The 22,673-nt window shown below is 55.4% G+C and overlaps 1 protein-coding gene across 1 annotated transcript in view; it reads left to right on the top strand.

The window, feature by feature from the left end:
* NBEA (neurobeachin) overlaps positions 1-22,673 on the top strand; it is a 465,975-nt gene that overhangs the window by 281,728 nt on the left and 161,574 nt on the right. Inside the window, exons 38-39 of the mRNA XM_045294000.1 lie at positions 7,597-7,721; positions 20,820-20,963. Coding sequence (XP_045149935.1) covers positions 7,597-7,721; positions 20,820-20,963 — 269 coding nt within the window. The remainder of the gene's footprint in view (positions 1-7,596; positions 7,722-20,819; positions 20,964-22,673) is intronic.

The raw sequence follows: 22,673 nt of genomic DNA on the forward strand, positions 1-22,673 counted from the left end.
CTGCAGAGGAGAATTGAACCTCCCGTCTGGGGGTCCTCTTGGCTCTCACAAAGTTTGTTTTATTTTCATTTCCCCCCAAGCAATGGTTTCCTTTTGTCATTTCCTTTCTTTTCTTGAAAAACCAGACGGGGTCAGTGTGTGACCCAACTCCTCAGTCGCTCGGGGTCAATACGAAGAACTTCAAGACCAGGAAAACTAAGAAGAAGAAGAAATGAAAAAGCAGAAAGAAAGGCAAACACAGGCGCCCTCTCCTCCCTGAGGGAGCCGGGATAAGCAGCAGAGGATTTGATGAGCAGCACAGAGCCGGGCTTAATTGGGATTTAATGGGGTAGGCTTCGGTGACAGCTGACAGGGCCCATACCTTCAGACCTAGGTGGCCGACTTAAGGTAGCCTGCACCGGTATTGATTGTGAAGTTTCTGTTGTATAATTACTTTTTGCTAAGGGGAAACAGGACCGTCTGGAGTATTGATCTCCAAGGAGGCGTCTGGGCTGCAGTTCCCTGTGCTCAGTGGTGAATGTCATCTCTCAGCCAAGACGAGGGTGACATTCTGCTCGGAATCATCACTCGCCCCTTGTCCCGGCCCCCCTCCACTCAGGAGCCGCTGTGGCCACCACAGTGTGAAGACCTCCTTCTCCCCACACTGCCTCCAACAGGTGCAGGAAGCGAGGGGGCTTGGGCAGCACACAGACAAGAGTTTGGTTTTGGCTTTGAATTTTAGAATCCACGGCATGACATGGAAGGCCCCACTCTCTTTTCATCCCACTGCCTCGTCTCTCTCTGCCCCACCCATCCGCAGTCTGTTCCTTCCCACCTAGGAGGAGAACTTGGAGCCTGTGAGCCCTGGGATGCAAAGATGGGGCTGCTGTGGTGGTGCTGCCGGTCAGCCCTGCTCACAGCGACCCCACAGACAGCACGAGGAGGCAGATGGGATCAGATTTGGCGGGGGCTGAGGTTGTGCCCCTGATGAAGCCCATCTACCCATTTTCAGGAGTCTACCTTTGGCAAACGTTAAAGAGCAGCTCACTTCCCTCAGACAGGCTTTTGGGGGACCCTTACCTGCTCCCCCAAATGTCTTTTTCAGGCCTCTTTCCTGGGGTGAGCATCGCCCTCAGTCCGCAAATCAGAGGCTTTGCTTGTGAGAGTGTGGATGTGGGCGCCCTGCCCCGGAGGCCTAAGTGGCGTTAGCTCTGTTTGACAGCCCTGCTGAATGCTCTGGCCTTCCTGCAGCCAGCCTGCTCGGCTGGGCCGCAAACGCAGTGTATTTACTTGCCAGCAGGTTAATGCTGCCCCTGGGTAATGACTTTTAGTTAAGTAATGTTATTGAAAGACTATCTGGCAATCATTCCAGATCATTTTAAGACCGAGGCGCAGGGTTTGGAGAAAGGTCACCCTCGGTGCCGGTGCAGAGCAAAAGGCTTCACAAAGGGCCCTGCCTTTCACTGGGCTGTCGTAAATTTCCTCGCAGCCCATCTGGGAATGCCAAGTAGGACGGGTTGTTTCTGCCTCGGAGGCAGTCCGCTTTCCTCTGCATTTCCTTTGTTTTCTCCCCATGATCCTGTTTATCCCTGTGACCCAGCACAGGCCCTTCACTTTGTCGGCCCCCTGACACTTGGGTTGGGCTGGGGAGCTCTCCCTAGCCCACCCGGAAGAAAGCGTAGCTTCCATGCTGAGCCTTGTGTGTGTGTGTGTGTGTCGTTCTGAGCACAGCTGGCCGCTTGCTGTCCAGAGCTGAAAGTGAGATGCAGGCCTGGGCTAATACACGCAGGTGAAAGCCATTCTGGTCCTAAATAGTCTCTTCCCAAACGGCAGCAGCCTCCAGAAGCCTCGCCATCTCTGGAAGTCAGTCCTGAGTCCGGCGAGCACAGCCCCAGCTGCCGGGGAAACCTGTCCTCTCGGAAAGGAGACGTCTGCATGCTCTTGGGGCGAAGCTTGCTCGCTGAGATGACAACCGTGTTGTCAATCTTCCTCTCCCTCCTTTCTTCGCTCCCTTGAAGGAAAGAACAGATCTCTGATGAAATGATTCTCTTGCCATCCTAGACACCTGGGCTCTCGGCTAAGACGCCCCCACTCACCCCAGGCCAACCCCACTTCACAGGGGGAGACCCATGCCCCTAGGATGCCCCCTTACCAATGGTCATCGCACCGGGGTTTCCTTCCACATGTACTTGAGCAAGCTTGCAGGGCCAGGGCCCAGGGGTCATGCACAACTCTGATGGGCCGAATGGGGGTGGGAGGGGAGTACCCCCCTGGCCCCCCTCCCGCTCTCATTGGAAAGGGCTCCTTCTGTGATTACCAGCATTTATTCTAATTACCAGGAGACCAGGCTGGTGCTACCTAGTCCTCCTAATGGACCGTTTAAGAGGAAGGGAATGGCAGTTTATTGGATTTTGCAGAAGGAAAGAGTTCATCAGATAAAATGATCCCCTTTTTAAAGAAGAACTGATCCACTGCTGGGGGAGCACCCTCCCCGCATGACCTGAGCTGATCAGCTCCTCGAGGAGGGTTGCTGGGGTTCAGTTCTGTGTTTGTCACAAGCAGTGGCCTTTCTCCTAGCAAATAACATCCTCTAGTCATTTTGCTGCTCGCAGCTGCTGTGCGGTTTCTCTTTCTGTGTGTGTGTGTGTGTGTGTGTGTGTGTGTGTTAGCACTCAGTACTCTCGGAGTCTTTGGGGTCATATGCACATTGCTTTAACCTTTTTTAAAAATGGTGAGTTGATAGTTATATTGTTGGAAATTGGTGGTCTCTTGGCCATGTCCGTCCGTCCATCCATTGGTCCGGCCCTTGTCTCTCACGTGTACTTACCCTGAGTGGCAGCATGAGAGTCCCCAGGAAGTGCTCACCCCCTGTCCTCTCCTTGTTCATGAATCCTCGTGCCTGGCCTCCAGGATGGAGCAAGTCAGCAAGCAGGTCTCCGCTGTGACCGCCCCTTTCCCTTTGCCCTCAGTCGGCCCCACATTCGCCTTGGAGGGAACTGCTGATGAGGTTTGGTGAAGCTTCCCGAGGAAGACGCAGAGCCATCTTTAACTGCTGTCGGCAAGGAACCTAGGGCTACAGATGTTAATGTTACAAACATGGGGCCAGTTCTTGATATTTCATCAGAAAGCATGTGCTGGGCTTTCCTGACCCCTCACCCATGAAGACACGGGCCTGGCCAATCCTACCGGTCCTGGCCTTCGCTGATCGGGAAGGTCAATCTGGGAGAGGCAGAAGATAACACCGGACGTCAAGAGGTCCTGGGTCTAGGGAAGTGGGCCGCCCTCGACTTCCCCAGACTGGGGCATGTGAAGTCGGGGTGTTTGCTGAAAGGCTGGCCTGAAGACAGACGAGGTCTCTGCTCAGAGCAGAGCTGCCCCTGGGGCTCTGAGGCTGTGACCCTTCACAGGAGCGGACAGCCCGTCTTTCTCCCATGGAGCAGTGAGTGGGCTCAGACTGCAGCCTATGCCTGACCCAGGTCACCATCGGTGCTCCGGCCCATCAGTAAGACTGTGTCGCCCGTTCCACAAGCTGAGCAGCACTTGCTTTGGCATTCCCATATGAAGAGGAGTCCCCGGCAGTGCCCAGGGTGCAGGGCTGCACTGCAGCCCCAATCCACCGGGATGTGCCTGCCGAGAAAGGCTTGGTCCTCTGCCTCAGGAAGGCCAGAGTCCTGCTGCACCACGGAGCTCCTCTCCCCCCTCCCTGTGGGGTCACCAGCTCCAGCATGAGATTTGGATCCAAGGGAGGAACAGGCCTTCTGTGTTTGTTCAGACCAGTGTCTTTCAACACAACCCTTACTGAGGGGAAGGAGCGAGCGGCAGAGATGAAGCCCAATGTGCCTGCCTCACCTTTCCACTGAAAGCCCCTCAGCAGACCCTCCCCAAATGGCATCGCTGATCCCTGGTCAGCTCTCTGACACACCCTGGCTTGGTCTGACACCACGCGTCCCTCTGAGGGGCAACTGGGGGGTCTCTGTCCTCCTCGTTCCCCTCCCTGACACGAACAAGGCAAGGGGTGCGAGTCACATCAGACCCCCGCGCACGGCATGGAGAACACAGCCCCGGTAGGTGGCCCGGTCTGCTGAGCAGGGACGTTCCCTGCGGAGAGCAAAGCACGGGGTGCCAGTGTCACCCGCCTAGGTGAGGTGCCATCTCGGAGAAGCAAGGGGAGTGAGCGCCTGCTTCATTCTCACTGATGTTTACGAGGAATGCCAGAGAGAAATGCTTCCACCCTACACACGAAGGAAAAGCTATCAGACACATTCGCTTTACAACCGATCGGGGAATCGTGCCGGCTGGTCTCACAGTTAACTTTCTTTGCATAAAAACGCTCGATCTACCCAGGCCTTCAGTGCTGTGTCCATGCAGAACACAGCCAAGTCCTACACTCTCGATCTTGGCCCGTTTCCTATAAATGGCAGACCTCACTAATTGAAGGTCATCTTCAAAGTCATTTTCTTTCCCTGATTCAAATTCCCAAAGAGCCCCCTGGGCTGCGCTGTGGGTAAGCCTCCAAAGACCAGAGAAACCATGTTTCTTTCCCGGCCCCAGAAAGCCTGGCTTACAGGTGGGTGTTGGCCCTCAGAGGAAGAAGCAGGGGGGCTAAAACAACCAGCAGAAACTCCAGTTGGACAACATTGAGTCACCTGCCTGCACCACTCAGTCAGCCTGACAGACTCTGACAAATGTCACACTTTTACGGACAGCCTGAAAATTCTGAGTGACATGCCTTGCCCTTGATCAAATGGACCCCCATGTGCCCACTTCACCCCTCAGTGTGTACCCTTACGCGTGGCCCTGGAGGCAGGGAGAGTGGCCCCCAGAGTCTCCAAGGCTGTTGTCTTTCTCCCACGGAGCAGCTGGCAGGCTTGAACTGCCAACCTTGAGGTTGGCGGCCCGATACATATCCCACAGGGCCACGGGGGCTCCTGTGATCATCCACACACACCATCGCTGGGGGCCGTCGATCCATCACCACCTGCACTGCCTGGGGGCCAGTGTGAGCACGGGGACACGGGCTTCACAGAGCTCCTGGAGGAAGGGAGCTGAAAGGTGATGAAAATTCCCCACAGGTTCTTTGAAGCTCTCTCCTGAGTATATCCATCCACCTCTCCGCCATGGAGTCAAGGCCCACTCACAGGGACCCCATGGGACAGGGTGGAACCGCCCCTGTGCGTTTCCAGACTGCCACTCTTTGAGGAAATAGAAAGCCCGGTCATGCACCCTCAGAGGATGTGCCTGGTGGTTTCAAAATGTTGACCTTGTGGTAGCAGCCAATGCATAACCCACGAGGGCTCCAGTCCCAACGCACGGGGCCTGTGTAAGGATTCCAGACTGCAGATCCCTGTGGGGCAGACAGCCTCCTCACCTGTCTTTCTCCGAGATCCCCTGGTGGATGTGGACAGTAAGCAGTCCAGTGTCTGACCTGCTGCACCAATAGGGGACAATGCAATCCTGGGAACAGCATGGTTAGAAACACTGGTCTTCCTGCCCCCTTCTGTCTGCTTTGGCGGCACGAGTCCTGGTGTTTCCCGCTGCGGCCACGAGCCCCCTCACAGTCTGTGTGGCTCCGGTGCAGTTCAGCTGCTCTCCCCAGCTCGGCCCCCCTCGGCGTGGATCGTGAGTATTCACGGCTTTGTCCCAGGAAGCAGCCCACACACAGCTGTTGGGTGGAGCTGTTGGGCGCACAGTGACGCCAACAGGCTGGCTGAGGACCGCGCTTGGCCGGGTCTCGGTGACTCTGGTGGTCAGCGGCAGGAAGGAGGGCTCCTCAGGGCTCGCCCACCAACCTGGCTCAGTGCCCCAGCAGAGGCCCAGCGGGAGACCGTGGACAGAGGGCTTGGTGATGCCCAGGGCTTCACCTGCCCGTCAGTCCCATAGGGGTGTCTGGGATGAGGGAAACAGCCCTTTCTGACTATGCTCTGAGGTTGAGGTTCTGTTTGACCCCTTCCTCCAAGGTCACTCTGGGTCTAGCATCCCATTGTCTGGAGGTAGATCCAAGATGGATGGACAGTCTGGAGGTGGAGGGCCCCACTGCGAGGCTGGGAAGAGATAGGGTGTCTGTGGGAAAGGGGGCGAGAGGAAGGGGAAGCCCATGCCCTCACAGGATCTGCACTGCCTCTGTTTTGGTGCTGGGTGCCTCATTGCTTCCATGAGAGTGAGGCCCCCCAGCTGGCTGGGCGCCCTTTGGGTGCTGGCGGATGGAAAGGGTGTCCGTGGTGAACATGTGCTGGTCTCTCCGGGTGGATTCAATTAGAACATCTTAACATACGCTTTAGAAAAGCATTCTGGCTTCAGGAAATGACATTAGAGCAAGATCTTAGAGGGGCTGCATTAGCCCCGGGACCGTCCGTCTGTTTAGACGGTCGGCGTGATCGGCTGCCGTGTTAATGGCGCGTCACAGAGCTATCATCATACAGGACGGTGCGTGGCTGCTCTCGTCTGCAGAGGAAACAGATTAAGGGACACTTAGGGCACTTAGAAGGTCGGCACTGCATGAGCCTGTCCCTTGCACACGTGCCCCAGGACATGGGACATCACAGTGCAGAGCCGTAGACGGCCTATGACAGAGAGGGGTCATTGTCATGTAAGGTGATCATGTCCAGAGTATTTTCACTATTTAAAAAAAACCTGTGTCTCATTAATCTATGAAATTCTTACTGAATTCTCTCACCGGGTGCCTGGTGGTGAACCAAACATGGTTTTCTGCCCGTTGCAACCAATAACCAGGCTTAGTCTGACTTGGCTCCCAAGCTAAACATGGAACCAGTTCTCTGATGCAAGCGTGTGTTTACCCATTCATGTAACAACCAGCACAGCTCAGTCAGCGAGGCCAGCTCTGAGCACGTGAGCCAGGAGCAGCGCTGGGGCCCCTCCTGGTACTGCACACAGATGATGCCCAAGGACGCGTGCCCGCCCTTTCTGAAAGGCCTGGTGCTCGGGGTGAGGGGCGCCCACCCAGTCAGCAGCAGTGGCCCCATTGGTGGGGTCCTCGGCCCAGCTGAAAGCGATCGTGGCACGGGGGGCTCTCTCGTTGGCCTGTTAGAATAACAATTTACCAAGCCAACCACCACACACTGGATTCTTTGCGCAGCCCTGATTCCGAGGCATTAATAATAGATACAACCGCACTCTGCTCGGGTGGCTGCGGGCAGCGGGGAATTATTCCGATGAATATTTCAGCACATTATTTTAATCATCGTTGCACCAAATCCAAGTGGGCAATATTTTATGCTTCTTAATTCCGTCTGCGAAAGGAGGGGTCGTTAAATTGCACGCTGTTTGCTGCCAGGTCTGCCCATGATTTACGGGCCTGGTTAGAAACGGGGAAGAGGCGCAAACGGTGCCATTAAGACCTGTCATGTGAGGAAACCCAGTGATGAACGCTCGGGCCCTGGAGGACGGCGGTGACTTGGAGTGGGGCTCGGGGTCCTGATGTGCCCTCTCCTCAGGCCCTGCCCATTTGCAGGGAGACCACCACAGGCCAGCCGAGGCGCTCAGACCCAGCCCTCACAAGCGCTCCACGGAGACCCAGCGTAATCCTGTGGTTTGGGGGGACAGGGGTGCTGTGGGGCCGGCCGGCCGTTGACCCTGATGGCTCCTCCTCTCTCCCCGCAGCCAGTTGCACGACTTCTGGCGCCTGGACTACTGGGAGGATGACCTGCGGCGCAGGAGGCGCTTCGTCCGCAACGCCTTCGGTTCCACACACGCGGAGGCCTTGCTCAAGGCGGCCATCGAATACGGTCAGTACCTGCCCTGCGGCTGCTGTCCCTCCCCCTGCTCTTCCACACCTGCTGGAGTTCTCCCTGAGCCTGGCCAACAGAGCCGCTTCTCCTCCGGCTCCCCTAGAGCGCCCGCCCCTTCTGCCTGTGGATGAAGGGGCTGCACCCAGCTCTCAGGCCCAGCCACCCTCCCTCCTTCTCAGGCCAGTCAGTCCTTCCTCCACGTCCTTCAGACTTGGGTTGGTGGTCACCTTGCACTAATGCTTACACACTTTGATCATGGGTGTGCGTGTGTGCACTGTCCGAGAAGGGCTATGCATATGTACACACACGTGTGTACAAGGGTAAACCCGAGAATGTTGCTGCTAGTGTCCCTGTTCAGAGTTCATGCCAGAGGAAAGGTATGCAGACTGCCTGGTGCTCAGTGGGTGGCTGCAGGTCTGCTCTCAGTCCCACACCCACCTTCAGCAAACGATGGCCCGTCGCAACGGTGCCATCTGCGGGAGCGATTTCAGGCAGGCAGTCCATGCAGAAGGTGATGGCGACTGTCTTTTGGAATCTTGACGGATTTTCATGCAGGACGCAGGACAGTCCCGGGGACTGGTCATGCAGAAGTCTTCAGAAAATGGGAGGCTGCCCTGGTGGGAAAGGGACCCAGAGCATTTGGCGGAGGCACTGCCCGTCACCACAGGTGGCTGCTCATTCCCCAGGACAGCAAGGGCTGTCGGCTGGGGTTTCGTTGGGAAGGTCCGGCACCCACCTCTGGCCTGGCCTTGTCCCTTCAGATGCCGTTGTCCACACAAACTCAAAGCACACGGGGACACGGCAACAAGGCTCTGAGAGCCGGAGGAGGCCCAGGGAGCTTCTCCGCTGTCACTAAGAGCCTGCGGGGTGATTCTGACCCAAGGCGACCTGCTGTAGCACAGAACGAAACACCACTCTGCCCTGTGCCATCGCCACCGGTGTTCTCAGGCCGGGACTGTGTTACAGCCACTGTCAGTCCACCTCCTTGAGTGCCTTCCTCTCCTACCGGGCACGAGGCCCTTGGCAGGGGTTGCTCTCTCGACTGCGTGTCAGAAGCACGTGAGACGAGTCTACCCGTCCTTGCCTCTAAGGAGCACTCTGGTCCTGCTTCTTTCAGGACTGTCCTTCGGGCAGTCCGTGGGACTCGCAGTATTCTCCAGCGCCACAGTTCAAATGCATCGTTTCTTCTCCGGCCGTCCTTGTTCAGTGCCCCGCCTCCACATGCGTATGAGGCAGTGAGGCACCTTAGTCCTCCGAGCAACATCCAGGCTCTTCAACACTTTCCGGAGGTTTCCTGCAGCAGACTGACCCATTGCAAGGGGCCATCTGATCTCTCGACTGCTGCTTCCATGAGCCTTGACTGTGCGTCCAAGCAACAGAATGCTGCGCACCTTGAGCCTTTTACCCATGGGCCGCAGCGCTGCCTGCCGGCGCCATTGTGCGGGTCCTGGCCTTACACGGGAGCAATGGCAGTGTGGACACAGGCCACGCTGGGGAGCATCCCTTCACAGTCCCATACTTGGGCTAATAAATGGCTCTGTCAATTTGTGCCTTTTGACTCGCCCAGAAGTCTCACCAATACCCTCACTACTTGTCTTTTCTACTTCATTGCTACTGCAGTACAGCTAAGTGTGTTTGGTGGCACACATAGCCCTTAGGGTGTGTCCTGTCTGCACCTGCAGCCTGTTTCCTCACTCTCCAGCTCAGGTGCTTAGAAGCCCCAAGTGCCACGAGGTGGACGTGGGGCCAGCCTCCTGCCGACCTGTGTCTGCCCCACCCAGGTACGCAGGCTTCCTGCAGAAGATGTAGGGAGAAGCAAGCAGCGATCTCTATGGAGCTGAAAGCAGACTGATGCGTGTGATTTAAAGAAACAGTGGTGGCCACGTACTACCAGAAGACTCTCCTAATGTGAAACCCTGGGCCCATCCAGGGTAGGCCGTGGGCCCGTGTGAGCGAATGCTCAGAGCGCAGACAGTGGTGCGGACAGAGACCCACTTCAGACTCATCGCACTTCAGCTTAGCTCTTCTTGCACGTCACCTAGCTCCTGAATGTCAGAGGCCCTGCTGTTCCATAAGGCTGCCAGTTTGAGCCCACCAAACACACCACAGGAGAAAGATGGGCTGTCGTTCTGTCCAGGTTGATAGCCTGGGAAAGGAACTCTTCATTTTAAACCCCACTCTGACTCACGGGGTCCCTGTGAAGTGACTGCGTGGCAGTGGGGTTGGCTGACTGTGAACCCCTGGAAGGGAAGCGTCCAATGCCCAGAAAGTGCAGTGCCGGCTCCAGTGCAGGCCTCATTTTCTGTGGAGGGAACTAGAAAGCCTTTAGGAACAGGAGAATAATTGTGCTGGTGGAAGGTCTGGATGACTCTCAGTATTTGATCCGTGGGGCAGGGGTTCTTAAGAGCTGGGAGGGCAGCCTGAGCTTTCTCAGCCAGGGCCTGGGACCAGCCCGGATTTCTGAAACCCTGACCTCGTTCTGCTTGTGTGGGAACCGCTGCTTCAAAAACACGCCCAGCAGAGAAGCACGAGGGGCTCGGCAGGCTCCGTGTCCTGTGCATGTTGGGAGTCACTCGCTCCTCCGGACACCCTGACTCCACAGCTGCAAGAGACCAAGCTGAAGCTGCTGGGGGCCGGGCCAGCCCGCCACATCTCGCTCTCCTCACACTGTGCTGGGCCAGCGCCCGCGTCCGAAAGCCTCTTCGAGCAGCAGGCAGCCTGAGGTGGCTGGACGCGCCAGGGGTCCTGGAGGACGGCCCTTCACCCCCATCTCCCGAGGAAAACTTTGCAACGACCTTTTCCTGTTCGGAAACAGCCCTAAACCCTGATGGCGTTCCCCGGCTTCTTAGTCAGACTAATGAGCTGAATAATTGATGAGGCTGTCATGTGCAGGAGATTTGGTGTGATCTGAGATATTTTCCGCCTCTGGTGCTGGGATGTGATTAATAAAAACCTAGAGGCATGTTATCCCTCTCCCCCTCTCAACCCCCCCATGTTTCACGTGCTAATTTTGCATTTATTGGAGGTGTTGTTCAGGTGTTTGGTAATCGCAGCATCTCATGCACATGCAAGTTTGATGCCTTCTCGGGAACGTGGCAGAGCAGCGCGGGGAAGCGCACAGAAGCCGAGCTGAGCACTGCAGTTCACAGGCTGGCCGTCCCCAGTCCCCACAAAACATGGCTAAAACATGCACCCAGAGACTAGCTCTGCAGCTAAAGGGATGGTTTTCTGACCTTCGGGGCTGCCTTCATTCTTCAGGGCAAATTAGTCATGGGGAAATCATTGAAAAGGGCCAGAGGCAGGGGATGGGAAGTGCTCAAAGAAAGCCTAGACCAGGTACCTCCCAGAGCATGAAGATTCTGGTTGTGCCCACGCCTGGGTGTGCTTGGGTCCTAGCTGTTGACTGTTCGTTCCCACGGGGGCTGCAGGCTCCTCGGTGCCTGTGGGCAAACACATCATCCTACCCAGGTCTGATTGGGTGCTGCAGAGGGGGGTCGGCAGCCTTGGGCCACAGAAAGGAAAAACACAACACAACGAAAGCACAGAGCAAGGATGACAAAGTTAATCAGTCGTGTCTGCAATAAAGAATAAGCTAGGCTGAGAGCTACAAACGAGGGCACCCTCCGCCCCTTGGAGCTGCGTCTGCTTAACACCCCATTTATCGGAGCCTGCAAAGCTATCAGGGCTGACCTTGATGGAGAAAAGCAACTCAGTAATGAACCGGGAATTAAATTAGCCTTGATGGGGGTTGCATGGCTAGTGCAATGTGCTGCTTGTCTCCCTCCGGAAATACTCCAAGGAGAGGGGGGCCGAGAGCCAAGCCTGCTAGCCAGTGAGTGAGAAGAGAGAGGTCACATGGCCGGACGTGCATGCAGTTTAAACCATTTACTCTCATCGCAGCACAGGGGCGGGGGGAGCGGTGTACTGACTCTTATTGGTACCCCATGGAGACCCCGCCAAGGGGGCACCTCCCTCTTGGTAGTGAGTGGTCTGAGTGGAAACCCAGGTCTGGAATAAAATGAGAGGCCCAAGTGGGGCTGAAATGACCTGTGGAAAAGCCCGTGAAAAGAGGAGGCGAGAGGCCGAGGGAACCCCTTCCAGCCCTGGTGCTGTGCCCACGTCAGCCTGTGACATCTTAGTCTTCCACCCTGCCCTCTGGGTTCTGCCTAGTCCTTTCAGGAGGTTGAAGGGGATTATGTAAATGCTAATCACACACTATGCTCAGACATGACTTTGACAGATACTACATTGCCGCGTCTGTTTGCAGCCTCCCATCTGAACCTTACACATGAAAAACTAACAATAACAATGGAGGGGGGTTGTTTGGTTCGGAGGAAATAAGTGGGATGGACGCCTTGCAGGCAGTTATGTAACACCCACTCACACAGTGCGCATGCCCGTGCTGGTCCCAGGACGACGACGCCCCGTGTAGCTACTCTCTGCCTGCCAGCACTCGGGGTGGTTCTCGACTGAAGTGGGAGCCCTTTTGCCACCCAGCACACATGTGCCAATGCTCAGTGACAATTTGATCCCTGTGACCGAGGGGGCTGGATTACCAGCATATGTTGTGGTTAGTGCCCTGGAATAGATGCTGACCTAGAGCTACGCTCGGGAACAGAAGGAGCATCCCTGGTCCTGCTCCCACTGCTCTCTTGAGACCAGTGTTGTGGCCAGTGTGTCAGACCATCACCTCTCTTTCGCTGCCCCTCTGCTTTACCAAGCACACGTGTCCTCCAGGGACTGGTCCCTACAGATGGCGTGCCCAACACGCCTCAGACAGAGACTTACCACGTGCTCTCCCAGAGGGCATTCTGGCTACATTTCTTCCAAGACATGGAACCCAGCATTACAGCAACTAACAGCAGCCAAGAAATCAAATGACCCAGTGAGTTGGGAAAATATGCAGCCTAGGACTTCGTGATTCAAGCATTCATGAAAGCGTCGAGGAGCAAGGCTGTTTGGTGTTTTTGATGGCCTCTTACTTATGAGAGAGCCAGACAGTAAGCAAACAACGGCAGAGAAGAACTGGTGCACTTGAATTGTGGTGTTGGGGAAGAGTATGGAAATTAGCACGGACTGCTGGGCAAAGTAGCGCGTCAGTGAAAAAGAGAAAGATCCTGGACGAGACGGATGGGCCGAGCGGCTGCCACAGTGAGCTTCAGCCGGATGACAGTGGTGCGGCGGCACAGGACCGAGGCAGTGGTCCTTCTGTTGCGCATGGACCCACTCGGAGTCAGAGCCACTCGGAGGCACCTCAGTGAGAACACAGTCTCCGTGCTGGCCAGCAGCCCACTTCACCGCCAAGGCGCCTCCCAATCCTGTGGGTTGTTGTTGTCTGATGGCCTCCAGGCCGTTCCCACTCACAGTGGTCCTGGGCACCCTCCACCCAGCTGCTGTGTGTTTCCGCCTGATGATGCGGCCACTGTGTGCAGCCATCTCATCAAGGGCTTCTTTCCTGCTGCCCCTTTATCGAGCACGATGTCCTTTCCCAGGGGCTGGTGTCTCCTGATTACATGTCTAAAGTCTGAGAGACAAAATCTTACCACCCTTGCCTCCAAAGAGCATTCTGGCTGTACTGCTTCACTTCCAAGACAGATCTTTGTGGGCTCCTTGGTACTTTTAGTATTCCTCACCAGCACCGTAATGCAAACCCAGCAATTCTTCTCGGGTTGTCCTTGGTCCGTGTCCAAACTTCACATGCGCGTGAGGCGATTGAGAACACCCGGTCTCGGGTGCACCTTAGACCTCGAAGAAACGTCCTTCCCTCCTTTGCAACACTTCCGAGGCAGCCTGTCCAGTGTGGTGGGTCATTCGATCTCTTGACTGGCGGTAGACACAAGCAAGATGACTTCCGTGACGGCTTCCATCTTTTCTCCACTTACTCTGATGGTGCCCACTGGTCCCGTTGTGAGGATTCTGTTCTTCCTGACATTGAGTTGTCATCCACACTGCAGGCTGCTATCTTTGATCTTCATCAGCAAGCGCTTCAATTCCCCCTCATGTTCAGCCAGCAAGGTTGTGTCATCTATATATTGTCAGGAAGCCTACCTCCCTTCCTGATGCCACTCTCTTGTTCTCTGGTGGTTTTCCCTGGCGATGTGGGTTCTGATTGGGGCTGCTGGCCACAGTCGAGAGTGGAAAGCCCCCAGGTCCTCCACAGGCTGCAGACGAACATACCCGCTCTGGTAAAGAGTGACACCTCAGAAACCCCCCAGGGCAGCTCCTGTTCGGTCTCTGGGTCCGAAAGGACTCGAGGGCAGTGAGTCTGAACAGTCTGAGGAGTGGCTGATAAATGAGAACCTGGTTTTCTGGGTAAACTCCCACCGACAGCGCTCTGTATGCATCTGTATGTATTTTAACTAAACCTGTGCTCCTTGTAGAAATCGTAGTTTGTGTCTCAGAAGGGGGACATACACCGTCCCCCCACCTAAAGAAAGCTACCCTATGGCATCTGGAAGTGGTTCCTGGGAGCGCTCTGTCTAGGCGGAGGGACCCAGCGCCATGCAGGCTGCCCGCCTGCCCATGTTTTCTACTCGGTTTTTCCAGTTCTGTTGCATTGTTTTTTGTTTTGTTTTTTTTCTTCCACCAATAAATGTGCCACATGATGTGTAATCCGATGCAACCCTATTTTAAAAACCCACCTAAGTTCGGGCTCATCAAAATCCCCTGCAAGTCACACCCAGCCTGAGCAGCCAGGAACCCCATGAGGCGAGGCGAGCCCGGGCCGGCTGATCCAATTTCCTCGTGTGCGCTGGGCCTGCACACCGCCTGCTTCTCCGAGGTCTGATTGCGTTATCAGGGCCCACCTAGCCCGCGCGCCACTGCCACACACTCATATTTCCTCACGCCCTTTTAATTGCGTTCTTTTTCCGGCTTAAAAACGCCATTTATGAATATCCCCTCGGTAGGCTCGCTGGAAGAAATCTTGCTTACATATGAATATTTTGAATTAGGAATAAATGAAACTCTGGCTTTTTCCTTTCGTTCTTTTCTCTTCGTTTTTGCTCTGTCAGAACCAAATTGTGAGACCACAGGCGTGTCTCTGAAGACAGTGGGGTCTGTTAGCAGGCCTGCCAACATGAAGCGTCCATCCCATCCCGCCTCCGACTCCCTCGCCCCAGGCCCTACTGGGAGGCGGGTCCTGTAATCAGAGCACCCTGTCTGCCAGCCGCGCAGAGCGGGGACCGTGAAATGAAAGCCACCTTCCTATTGATCCCGTCCTCCAGCTCGCAAGTGCCCTCGCCGTCCTTTTGCACGGGCAGGAACTGTTGGTGCTAGGTAGCCATTTTCTTCTCGGGTTTCTTAAATGCCGGCAAATTGTTTACAGGCGTAAGCCAGCTGAGTCGGGCTTTCCACACCTGGAATCATTTAGGTGAACATCTCATCTTAACCAGTGCCCAGGTGGTGGCAAGCTTAATATGCCCCCAAAAACGTGTCCCCCGGCCCTCCAGAGAGCTGCTGCCCGGCCCCCGCACCCCCCAGCACCCCCCACCACCCAGGGCTGATGTTTATGTCTGGTTTAGAACAAGCAGAGGCGGCCGCACAGCCCCCTCCGACAAAGGATGCTGGACTCGAATTTCCGGGGCTAAAATGGGCCACGGATACCCTCACTAGTGTGGGTGGGATTGTGATTTCTCAGTCTGGGTCATTTTCCATATGAAGTGGCTGGAGCTGGGCTTTAGATTCTGTCGGCATTATGCTGCTGCTCTGTAGGGTCACGCTGAGTCAGAACCCACTCCCCGGCAGCGAGTCATCAAGACGTGGCCTTCGTCATCCTCGTCATCATCCTCATCATCGTCCGGTGCTCACAGGGACCCCACCCTCCACAGAGAAGACCCTGTCGGCCAGGCCCTGCCCCGCCCTGCCTCGCCGTCACTGTTGATGGGGCGCCCACAGCCACAGTCCCGCTGTCTGTCCACCTCCTCCAGGCCCCTCCTCTTTTCCCCCGACGCTCAACGTTCCTGCTGGGCTGTTTAATAACATCTCTGTCTACCAAAATGAAGTGAGGCGGGGCCACCTTTACATCCAGTTCATCTATGCTAAAATGCCACAAGGAAGGAACGGGGGAGGGAGGTCCGAGTGCTTTTACCTGTGTACCTGTTCAGTCAGCTCGGCAAAGACTCGGGGTTTTACTGCAACGAAATCTTTTGTTTCTTGGGAGGAGCCCAGTCAGTTCCATTTATGGAAACACTGGCTTTCATGGACCAATTTTCTGTTGATGAAGAGAGCCCTCACCTGAGAACATACGGTGCACATGAGGGGGAGCAGCCTCTGCAATGGCCGGTCCTTCTCCCTAATGCAGTCTTTTATTGAGTATCACTAACAGACTACCTGTGGGATTTCTCTGCTCCGAGTCGGCTTTCTTCAGAACCCGGCGCTGCACAGCTGGCTCTGCTTGTTTCCTGCTGAGGTTGCAGCCGGAGAGAGTGCTCTCCTCCCTCACAGCACGGCCCGCCTTACAAAGTCAAGCACATGATTGGATTGTGAATTGCAATGATGTACAAGGAAAACTATTGGCTCAATGGTGCGGGGTGCCCCTGGGAAATAGCTGCTGCTCTCACCCGAGTGGCCCAGGAAGGTCATCCCTGAAGGACCTCAAGAGGCGGATGCTAGGTGTCTCAGGTCAGAGGAAGCTTTCTTGCAGTCTTTACTCGTTGTCAGAACTGCGAACGGCCCTGGCATTGATGGGGCCGCTACTTACGGCTGGGGCCTCGTGTCTGATGTGCTCGGTTAAGAGGTACATTTACCGTCAAGTCTTTGCCTCTTAGTGGAAATTAAATCGCATCACTGAGAACAGCTGAAAGCAAAGGCCCCATGAGCTAGCTGTTGCTCTGACTTCAGCTCTCCGAGAAATACTCCTTTTATTTAAATTCCAGGAGTGTCCTTCATGTCCTCAGTGCTTGAAGGAGAGGGGACCCCGATTGTAGCAGCGCTGCCGCGTCTGATCTGTGTGATGGAGGGCAGGCCTGACAGGATGCACTTTATGGCCTGAGATGCTATGAAACAGTAGATATTGAAAAGGATTTCTCCTTCATAAAAGGACCGTCTTGCGAAACCGATTTCCAGATGTTTAGCAACATTCGAATTTCCTGATAGTGCCGTTGGGTAAAATTAAAGCAAGACTTAACTTTTCCGATTTCAGTCCAAAGGCAAAGGAGAGCCTTACCCACAGGGCCTCTCCTGGATAGTTCTCCAAAGCAAGCAGAGCGGTAACTGTGGAGAGTCTTTGTCGTCATTTCATCTTCAAACACCCACGCTGCGAGACCTGCTGCCGTTCTTAAGACTGCATGTGATCACTGGGTGCTGTAGAGTCAGTCCCGGCTCCCACGGACCCCGGTCCAGTGCCATCTCCTCGCGGTTGGTATGTGGAGCCCATTGCTGCAAACGCTGTGTCAGTCCGTCTCATCGAGGGCCTTCTCCAGGGCCTGGCCCCTCCCGATGATGTGTCCAAACTAGTCAGACAAAGTCTCACCATCCTGGCCTCTTAGGGTCACTCTGGCCTTCCTTCTTCCCAGACTGATTGGTTTGTCCTTTTTGGCAGCCCATGGGACTTTGAGTGTTCTTCTCCAGCACCACTTTCCAAATGCCTCCATTCTTCCACAACCTTCCTTATTCAGTGCCCGATGGTCAACTCACGGGAACCCTCTGAGACAGAGCAGACCTGCCACTGCATAGGGCATCCTGGGTGGCCATCTTCCTGGGAGCAGATCTTCAGGACTGTCTCTTTGCAGTGCAGCTGGGTGGGTTAGATGAGCCATCCGATGAGCACTTCACCACTGCACCACCCAGACTCTTTGCTAAGCGCTTTCGTCACCCATACATTCTCATGAGTGATAAAACATTGACTGCTGACTGTACGCTTGTCAGAAGTCTGGTGACACAGTGGGGCGAGCGCTAGGCTGCCAACGCCAAGGTCGGCTGTTCAAACCCTCTAGCCCCTCCGTGGGAGACTGAGTGGCTGTTCCTCACATAGAGAGTTGCAGTCTCAGAAGCCCACAGGGGCAGTTCTACTCTGCCCTGTAGGGTCGCTGTGAGTCAGAGTCAACCACAGAGCAGTGCTTGTTCAGTCAGTTGGAACCTGGACCTTTTGGCTGGCCGCTGGGCTGGTGACCACTGTGGCCTCCAGGCTCCGGGCAGATGCCATCTTAGGAGAGTCCCTCAGTACAGGCGTCAGAGGAGCCAGGTGCTCTCTCGCCCTCTGTACTGGAAAGACATGCTCAGCAAGAAGCTAGGGACAGACCAGACGGGCCCTGGAGGATGGAGGCGAGGTAAGAAGAGAGCTTCCAGATCTGAATGCCTGGCACTGTCTGCTCTGGGGCCAGGCCATGACCCTAGACTTACACTCTACAGATCACACTAGACACAGGTTCTCACACTGCGTGTGGCTGTACACACGACACACGTTTATACAATAACAAATTAAAATCTTATTTCTGCACTCGTTCTAAAGTAAATATTGACAAGAGCATAAATCTAGTCAAAAAATGTTATTCTTACATATTTGTCTCTATGAAGGGCCTGGATGAGCAGATGACATAGTTTATTTTCTTTGAATCAGCACTTCACATAGACATCGTCCTTTGAGTCCTGTTAAGAAAAGTTCAGTGTCTCCAATCTGCCATTTCTGGATCTCCACATCTTCTAGTTGACTCTGCTCAACTCAATCCAGCGATCTTAAATGTCAGCAATAACAAGACTCACAGCTGAAGCCATAATGCTAGCTTGTAGGTGCATTTTCCTTGTTACTTGTCCTTTTAAATATATTTTGATTCTCAGGGAATCCTGGGGTTTTGACTAGACTTTTAAAAGCGAGCCTAATTTACTTTCATGTAACATGTTAATTTATGCTTCCTCACCCACTCAGAGCCTCTCCAAGTGTGTACCGGGGCCTCCAGAAATTTCATGGGCAAATCCCATATCTTCTCACTCCAGTCCCCCCCCCCCACCTCTGTGTCTCCTAAGAGCCTGGGGCTCACATCTTACATTCTCCGTCCCGGGCTGAGGGTGCAGCAGGGTGTGCATAGGGCGTGTGTGTGACTGCACATCGACCTCATTGCTCTGTCGTCAGGACCCTGTGCTTAGTTATCAACTCCTGAAGTCTTTGGCAGTGGGTGGCCCTGCACAGCCCCCTGGGAAAGCCCCACGGAGGGCTACCCCTCAGGCCAGCCCCAAAGCCCCCTGCATGCTGAGACCCCGGGCTTTCGGAGGCACGTGGTCTCTGCTGGTTAATTTCCTGATGGATGGCTGAGGGCCACACTGCACCGTCCAGCTCGTCTCCTGAAGACAGATGACCGCGAGTGGGTTCTCCTCCCAATCAGAATTTGATTTGTTGGGTGTTAAGCCAATTCTTTCTAAGGACACTGTTTACAAGCCTTGTAATGAGGCAGCGCTCGGAGACCTACCTCTTTCTGCCTGTAATTTTGATAAATGAAACTCTAATTCATAAAGGATATTGTGATTGAAAAGTACCTTTGGCTCTCAGACACTGTAATTTAGATAAATGCTTGGCGCAAGACCATGTAATCAGGGACTTTGCCGAGCTGCAGCCTGCACTTAGGCAGGTTAGAGGACTTCCCGGGGAGGTCCCTGGGAGCGCTGCTGCTTTCTCCTGCCTGTCAACTCCCGGGCAGGACAAGAATGCCACGCGCCTGCGAAACACACCTTCTCTATGAGTGGATCTGACCAGGAGGCAGGGGGACACACCTTGTCTCCTAGAGACCCATCTTGGTCCATGTGAAGAACCTGGTTCCCCCCAAATCTGCCCCAAAACATCAAACAAAGACCAGGTGGGTGGTGGGAGGGACGGGGGTGGGTGGGAGTGGAGCTGGAAAACTTAGGAAGCTGGGAGCAGTGGTGGACATGACCAGAAGGGAGCTTCCTGGGGGAAGCCCTGGTGGCCAGATGGTTTGGTTCAATGCTCAGCAGCTGACCAAAAGGGAGACAGTTCAGCCACACCCAGCAGGTCTACCTGGATGGCACAGGCAGCCCGAGGGGCAGAATGGGGCCATGGTACATAGGAATCCACTTCCTATCTCTGTTGCTCTGTCGGTTCTGAAGAAACACTGGTGCCACGAGGAGCAAGACTCTGGGCTGCTCGCAGGAAACCAGGATGGTCGCCTGCCAGGGGAGGCCTGTGGGAGAAAGAGGAGGCTCTCTGCCCCCTCTGCCCCCTCCTACAGAGGCACTGTGCGTAGCATCCTCCCACTGGCCTGGGGTTTGGCCCGGGTCTTTTGGTGGTGACTTTGAGTCACTGTCCCTGCTCCAGGTGCATCCCCAGGGCCACGGGGTCTTCTGTGACGAGGGCCTCCTCAGGGCTGGTGAGAATCCCTTCTCCCTCACCCTAAGGAGATGATCCTGGGTGGGGGCTGTGCATCCACCCCCAAGATAACCACTCTCCTCTCACATGAGGGCCTTTCTCGCCCACCCGTACATGGCTCAGTGACTGGCAGCCATGGCCTGTGCGGGTGTGGCGTTGGGGATCAGGAAGCGGGGGTGTGCGGAGGCCTGGTGGTTTGGAAAAGGTGCATGGATCTGAAGCTCACATTTCTCCACGGGAGCCCTTGAGGTGCGAACTGCTGAGTCAGCGGTTCAAACCCACCAGCGATTCCTCTGGAGAAAGACTGCCAGTCTGGGACACGCAGTGGGGCAATTGGTTGTCGGCTCTGCAGGGCGCTGGGAGCAGGAGTCGGTCGGTTAGATTGGGTTCTCTGCTCGAACCCCAGTGGCGTTGTGGGTTAAGTGTCTGGCTGCTGGCGGAAATGCCAGTGGTTGGCAACCAGTCACTCTCCAGGGGCCAAGGTGTGGCAGTCTGCCTCTGCAGAGACCCTCCAGGGGCTGGCTATCCGCTGCCCTGCACCCCGGCTCGCCGAGCCGGCAATGGGAGGGACTCAGGGATTTCTCTGCACCGGGCCAGCCACCTGGCCTGCTTTCCCTCCATCAGAAGGTGCCCCACAGGGGATGGATGGAAATAGTCTGCAGTTGTCATCAATCAGTGCAACAGCTAAAGTACTGGCCCCTGAGGCCGTGTGGGCAAACTGCACTGGTGCTAATGCTGGTGGCCCGAGGCCTGAGCGTGTCCCTTTGGCTTGTCTGCAGGCACCGAGGAGGGCGTGGTGAGGTCTAAGAAAGCCTTCCGGAGCCAGGCAGTGGTGAGCCAGAATGCCGAGGCTGAGCTGATGCTGGAGGGGGACGATGACGCGGTCAGCCTGCTGCAGGAGAAGGAGATGGACAACCTGGCAGGTGAGCTCACGGGGCTGGCAGGCACCGGTGGGTGGGATGGCTTTTCAGTGACAGGGAACAGGTTCTGCTACCCACTCCCAGGCCACCACTCTGCAGAGTGGGACTACCCTACAGGTCTCCAGGGGACAGATGGCCTCTCTCCCCCCATGCCACAGTTGGGAGGCAGGGCCGAATGTCAGCCTCACAGACACACACCTACCTCTGGCTTCCCGCAGGCCTGTGGTTGGGGGCCAAGACCTCAGCCAGGTCTTCTACGCCTGCCCTGCCCCCACCCCCAGTTTTATTTGGCCTTGTTCCTCCCACTGCACACTGCTGGGACACCCCCCCCACCCCAAGCAACCCTCTGTCACCTGGCCTGTCCCTGTCTCCTGGTCTAAGGCCAAGTCAGGGATCATCTGGACTGACAGGGGCCATGTCATCTGAAACACTAATGCATGGGCCTGCAGGATGCTGAAGTGTCCCTAGAGAACACACACACGTATTTGCCTATATGCTGGGAGGCTCCTGAAAGGATTTCCGGAGCATTTTCTGTGTCTAACTGTGTTTAGACAGAGCTCTAAGGATGAAGAAGTGTGCGCACGGTGCTAATCGTGAAGGCTGGTTTGTTTGATGGGTGGTCTAGGTGTTGGGCACTCCATTCTGGCCATCCCACCAACCCGACCCACTGCCATCGAGTTGATTCCAACTCAGAGCCACCCTGCTTAGGGCTTCCGAGGCTGTCAATCTTGACTGAGCAGACAGCCTCTTCTCTCTCCCGAGGACCAGCAGGTGGGTTTGAACTCCCAACCTTCTGGTTAGTTGTCTACCACTTAACCGACACCACCACCGTTTTACTTAAATGTCAACCTTTCCCGGGTGTATTTCATTTTCCTTGGTGTTTCTTAGTCTTAATCAAGCTGAAATGCCCCACGTAGTTCTCTAGCTCTCAGCACTCTCCAGCCAGCCATGCCCCTTTAGTTCCTTCACGCTATGAGCTGTCACTTCCAGGGGCCAGGTGGGTGTCTGTGTGCCTGGTACCTGGTACAGTTCAGTGGGCAGGACTCCAGGGACCCCGGCCCTGAGGTTGGCCTCATGCCCGAGACCCTTCACTTCACTTACTCTAACCCTGTGTTGGTAGTGACCCCCATGTGAACCCGAGCCCCGAGAATGCCACACGTGACTCACATGTCCAGCGCAGGAATCCCGCACTAAGACCACTCCATTTCACTGGACCTCGCCCTCTGCCCATGGTCCTTTCTTGGCCTGCGTGTCGGTCAAGCCGCTAACATGCATGATGAGCTCAAGTGACCGAGGTGGGGGGTGATTTAGCCCAACTGACAGGAAGCACCCCCACCGCCACGTTGTTATTAGAGCCCTGGACCTGTCCCCATGCTGACCAATGACAAGAATATTCACGTGGGGGAATTCGAAGTCACAACACCCCTAATGTCACCCCTGGTGCAGCGGTCTGACTAACTTGGGAGATGGCGCGTCTACGCCCACATGTTGGATTATCAACGCTGTGGGTGGGGATCATTTGTCTTGCTCTGCTATGTAAGCCGCTCTCACCAACATCCCACCCACCACCCACTCGAGGCCCTCACTGATGTCATTGCGGATGCCCTTCATGCTTCTCTCTGCCTCTCACCCTGCCCTCTTTCAGCCATGCTGAGACATTTTACGATCGAGTCACTGGCCAACCACAACACTGCCCTCCCTCCCCGCACATTG

Source organism: Echinops telfairi, unplaced genomic scaffold (genome assembly GCF_000313985.2).
Source record: "Echinops telfairi isolate 266 unplaced genomic scaffold, ASM31398v2 ScPeMD7_2565;HRSCAF=3150, whole genome shotgun sequence".
Taxonomy (NCBI): Eukaryota; Metazoa; Chordata; class Mammalia; order Afrosoricida; family Tenrecidae; genus Echinops; species Echinops telfairi.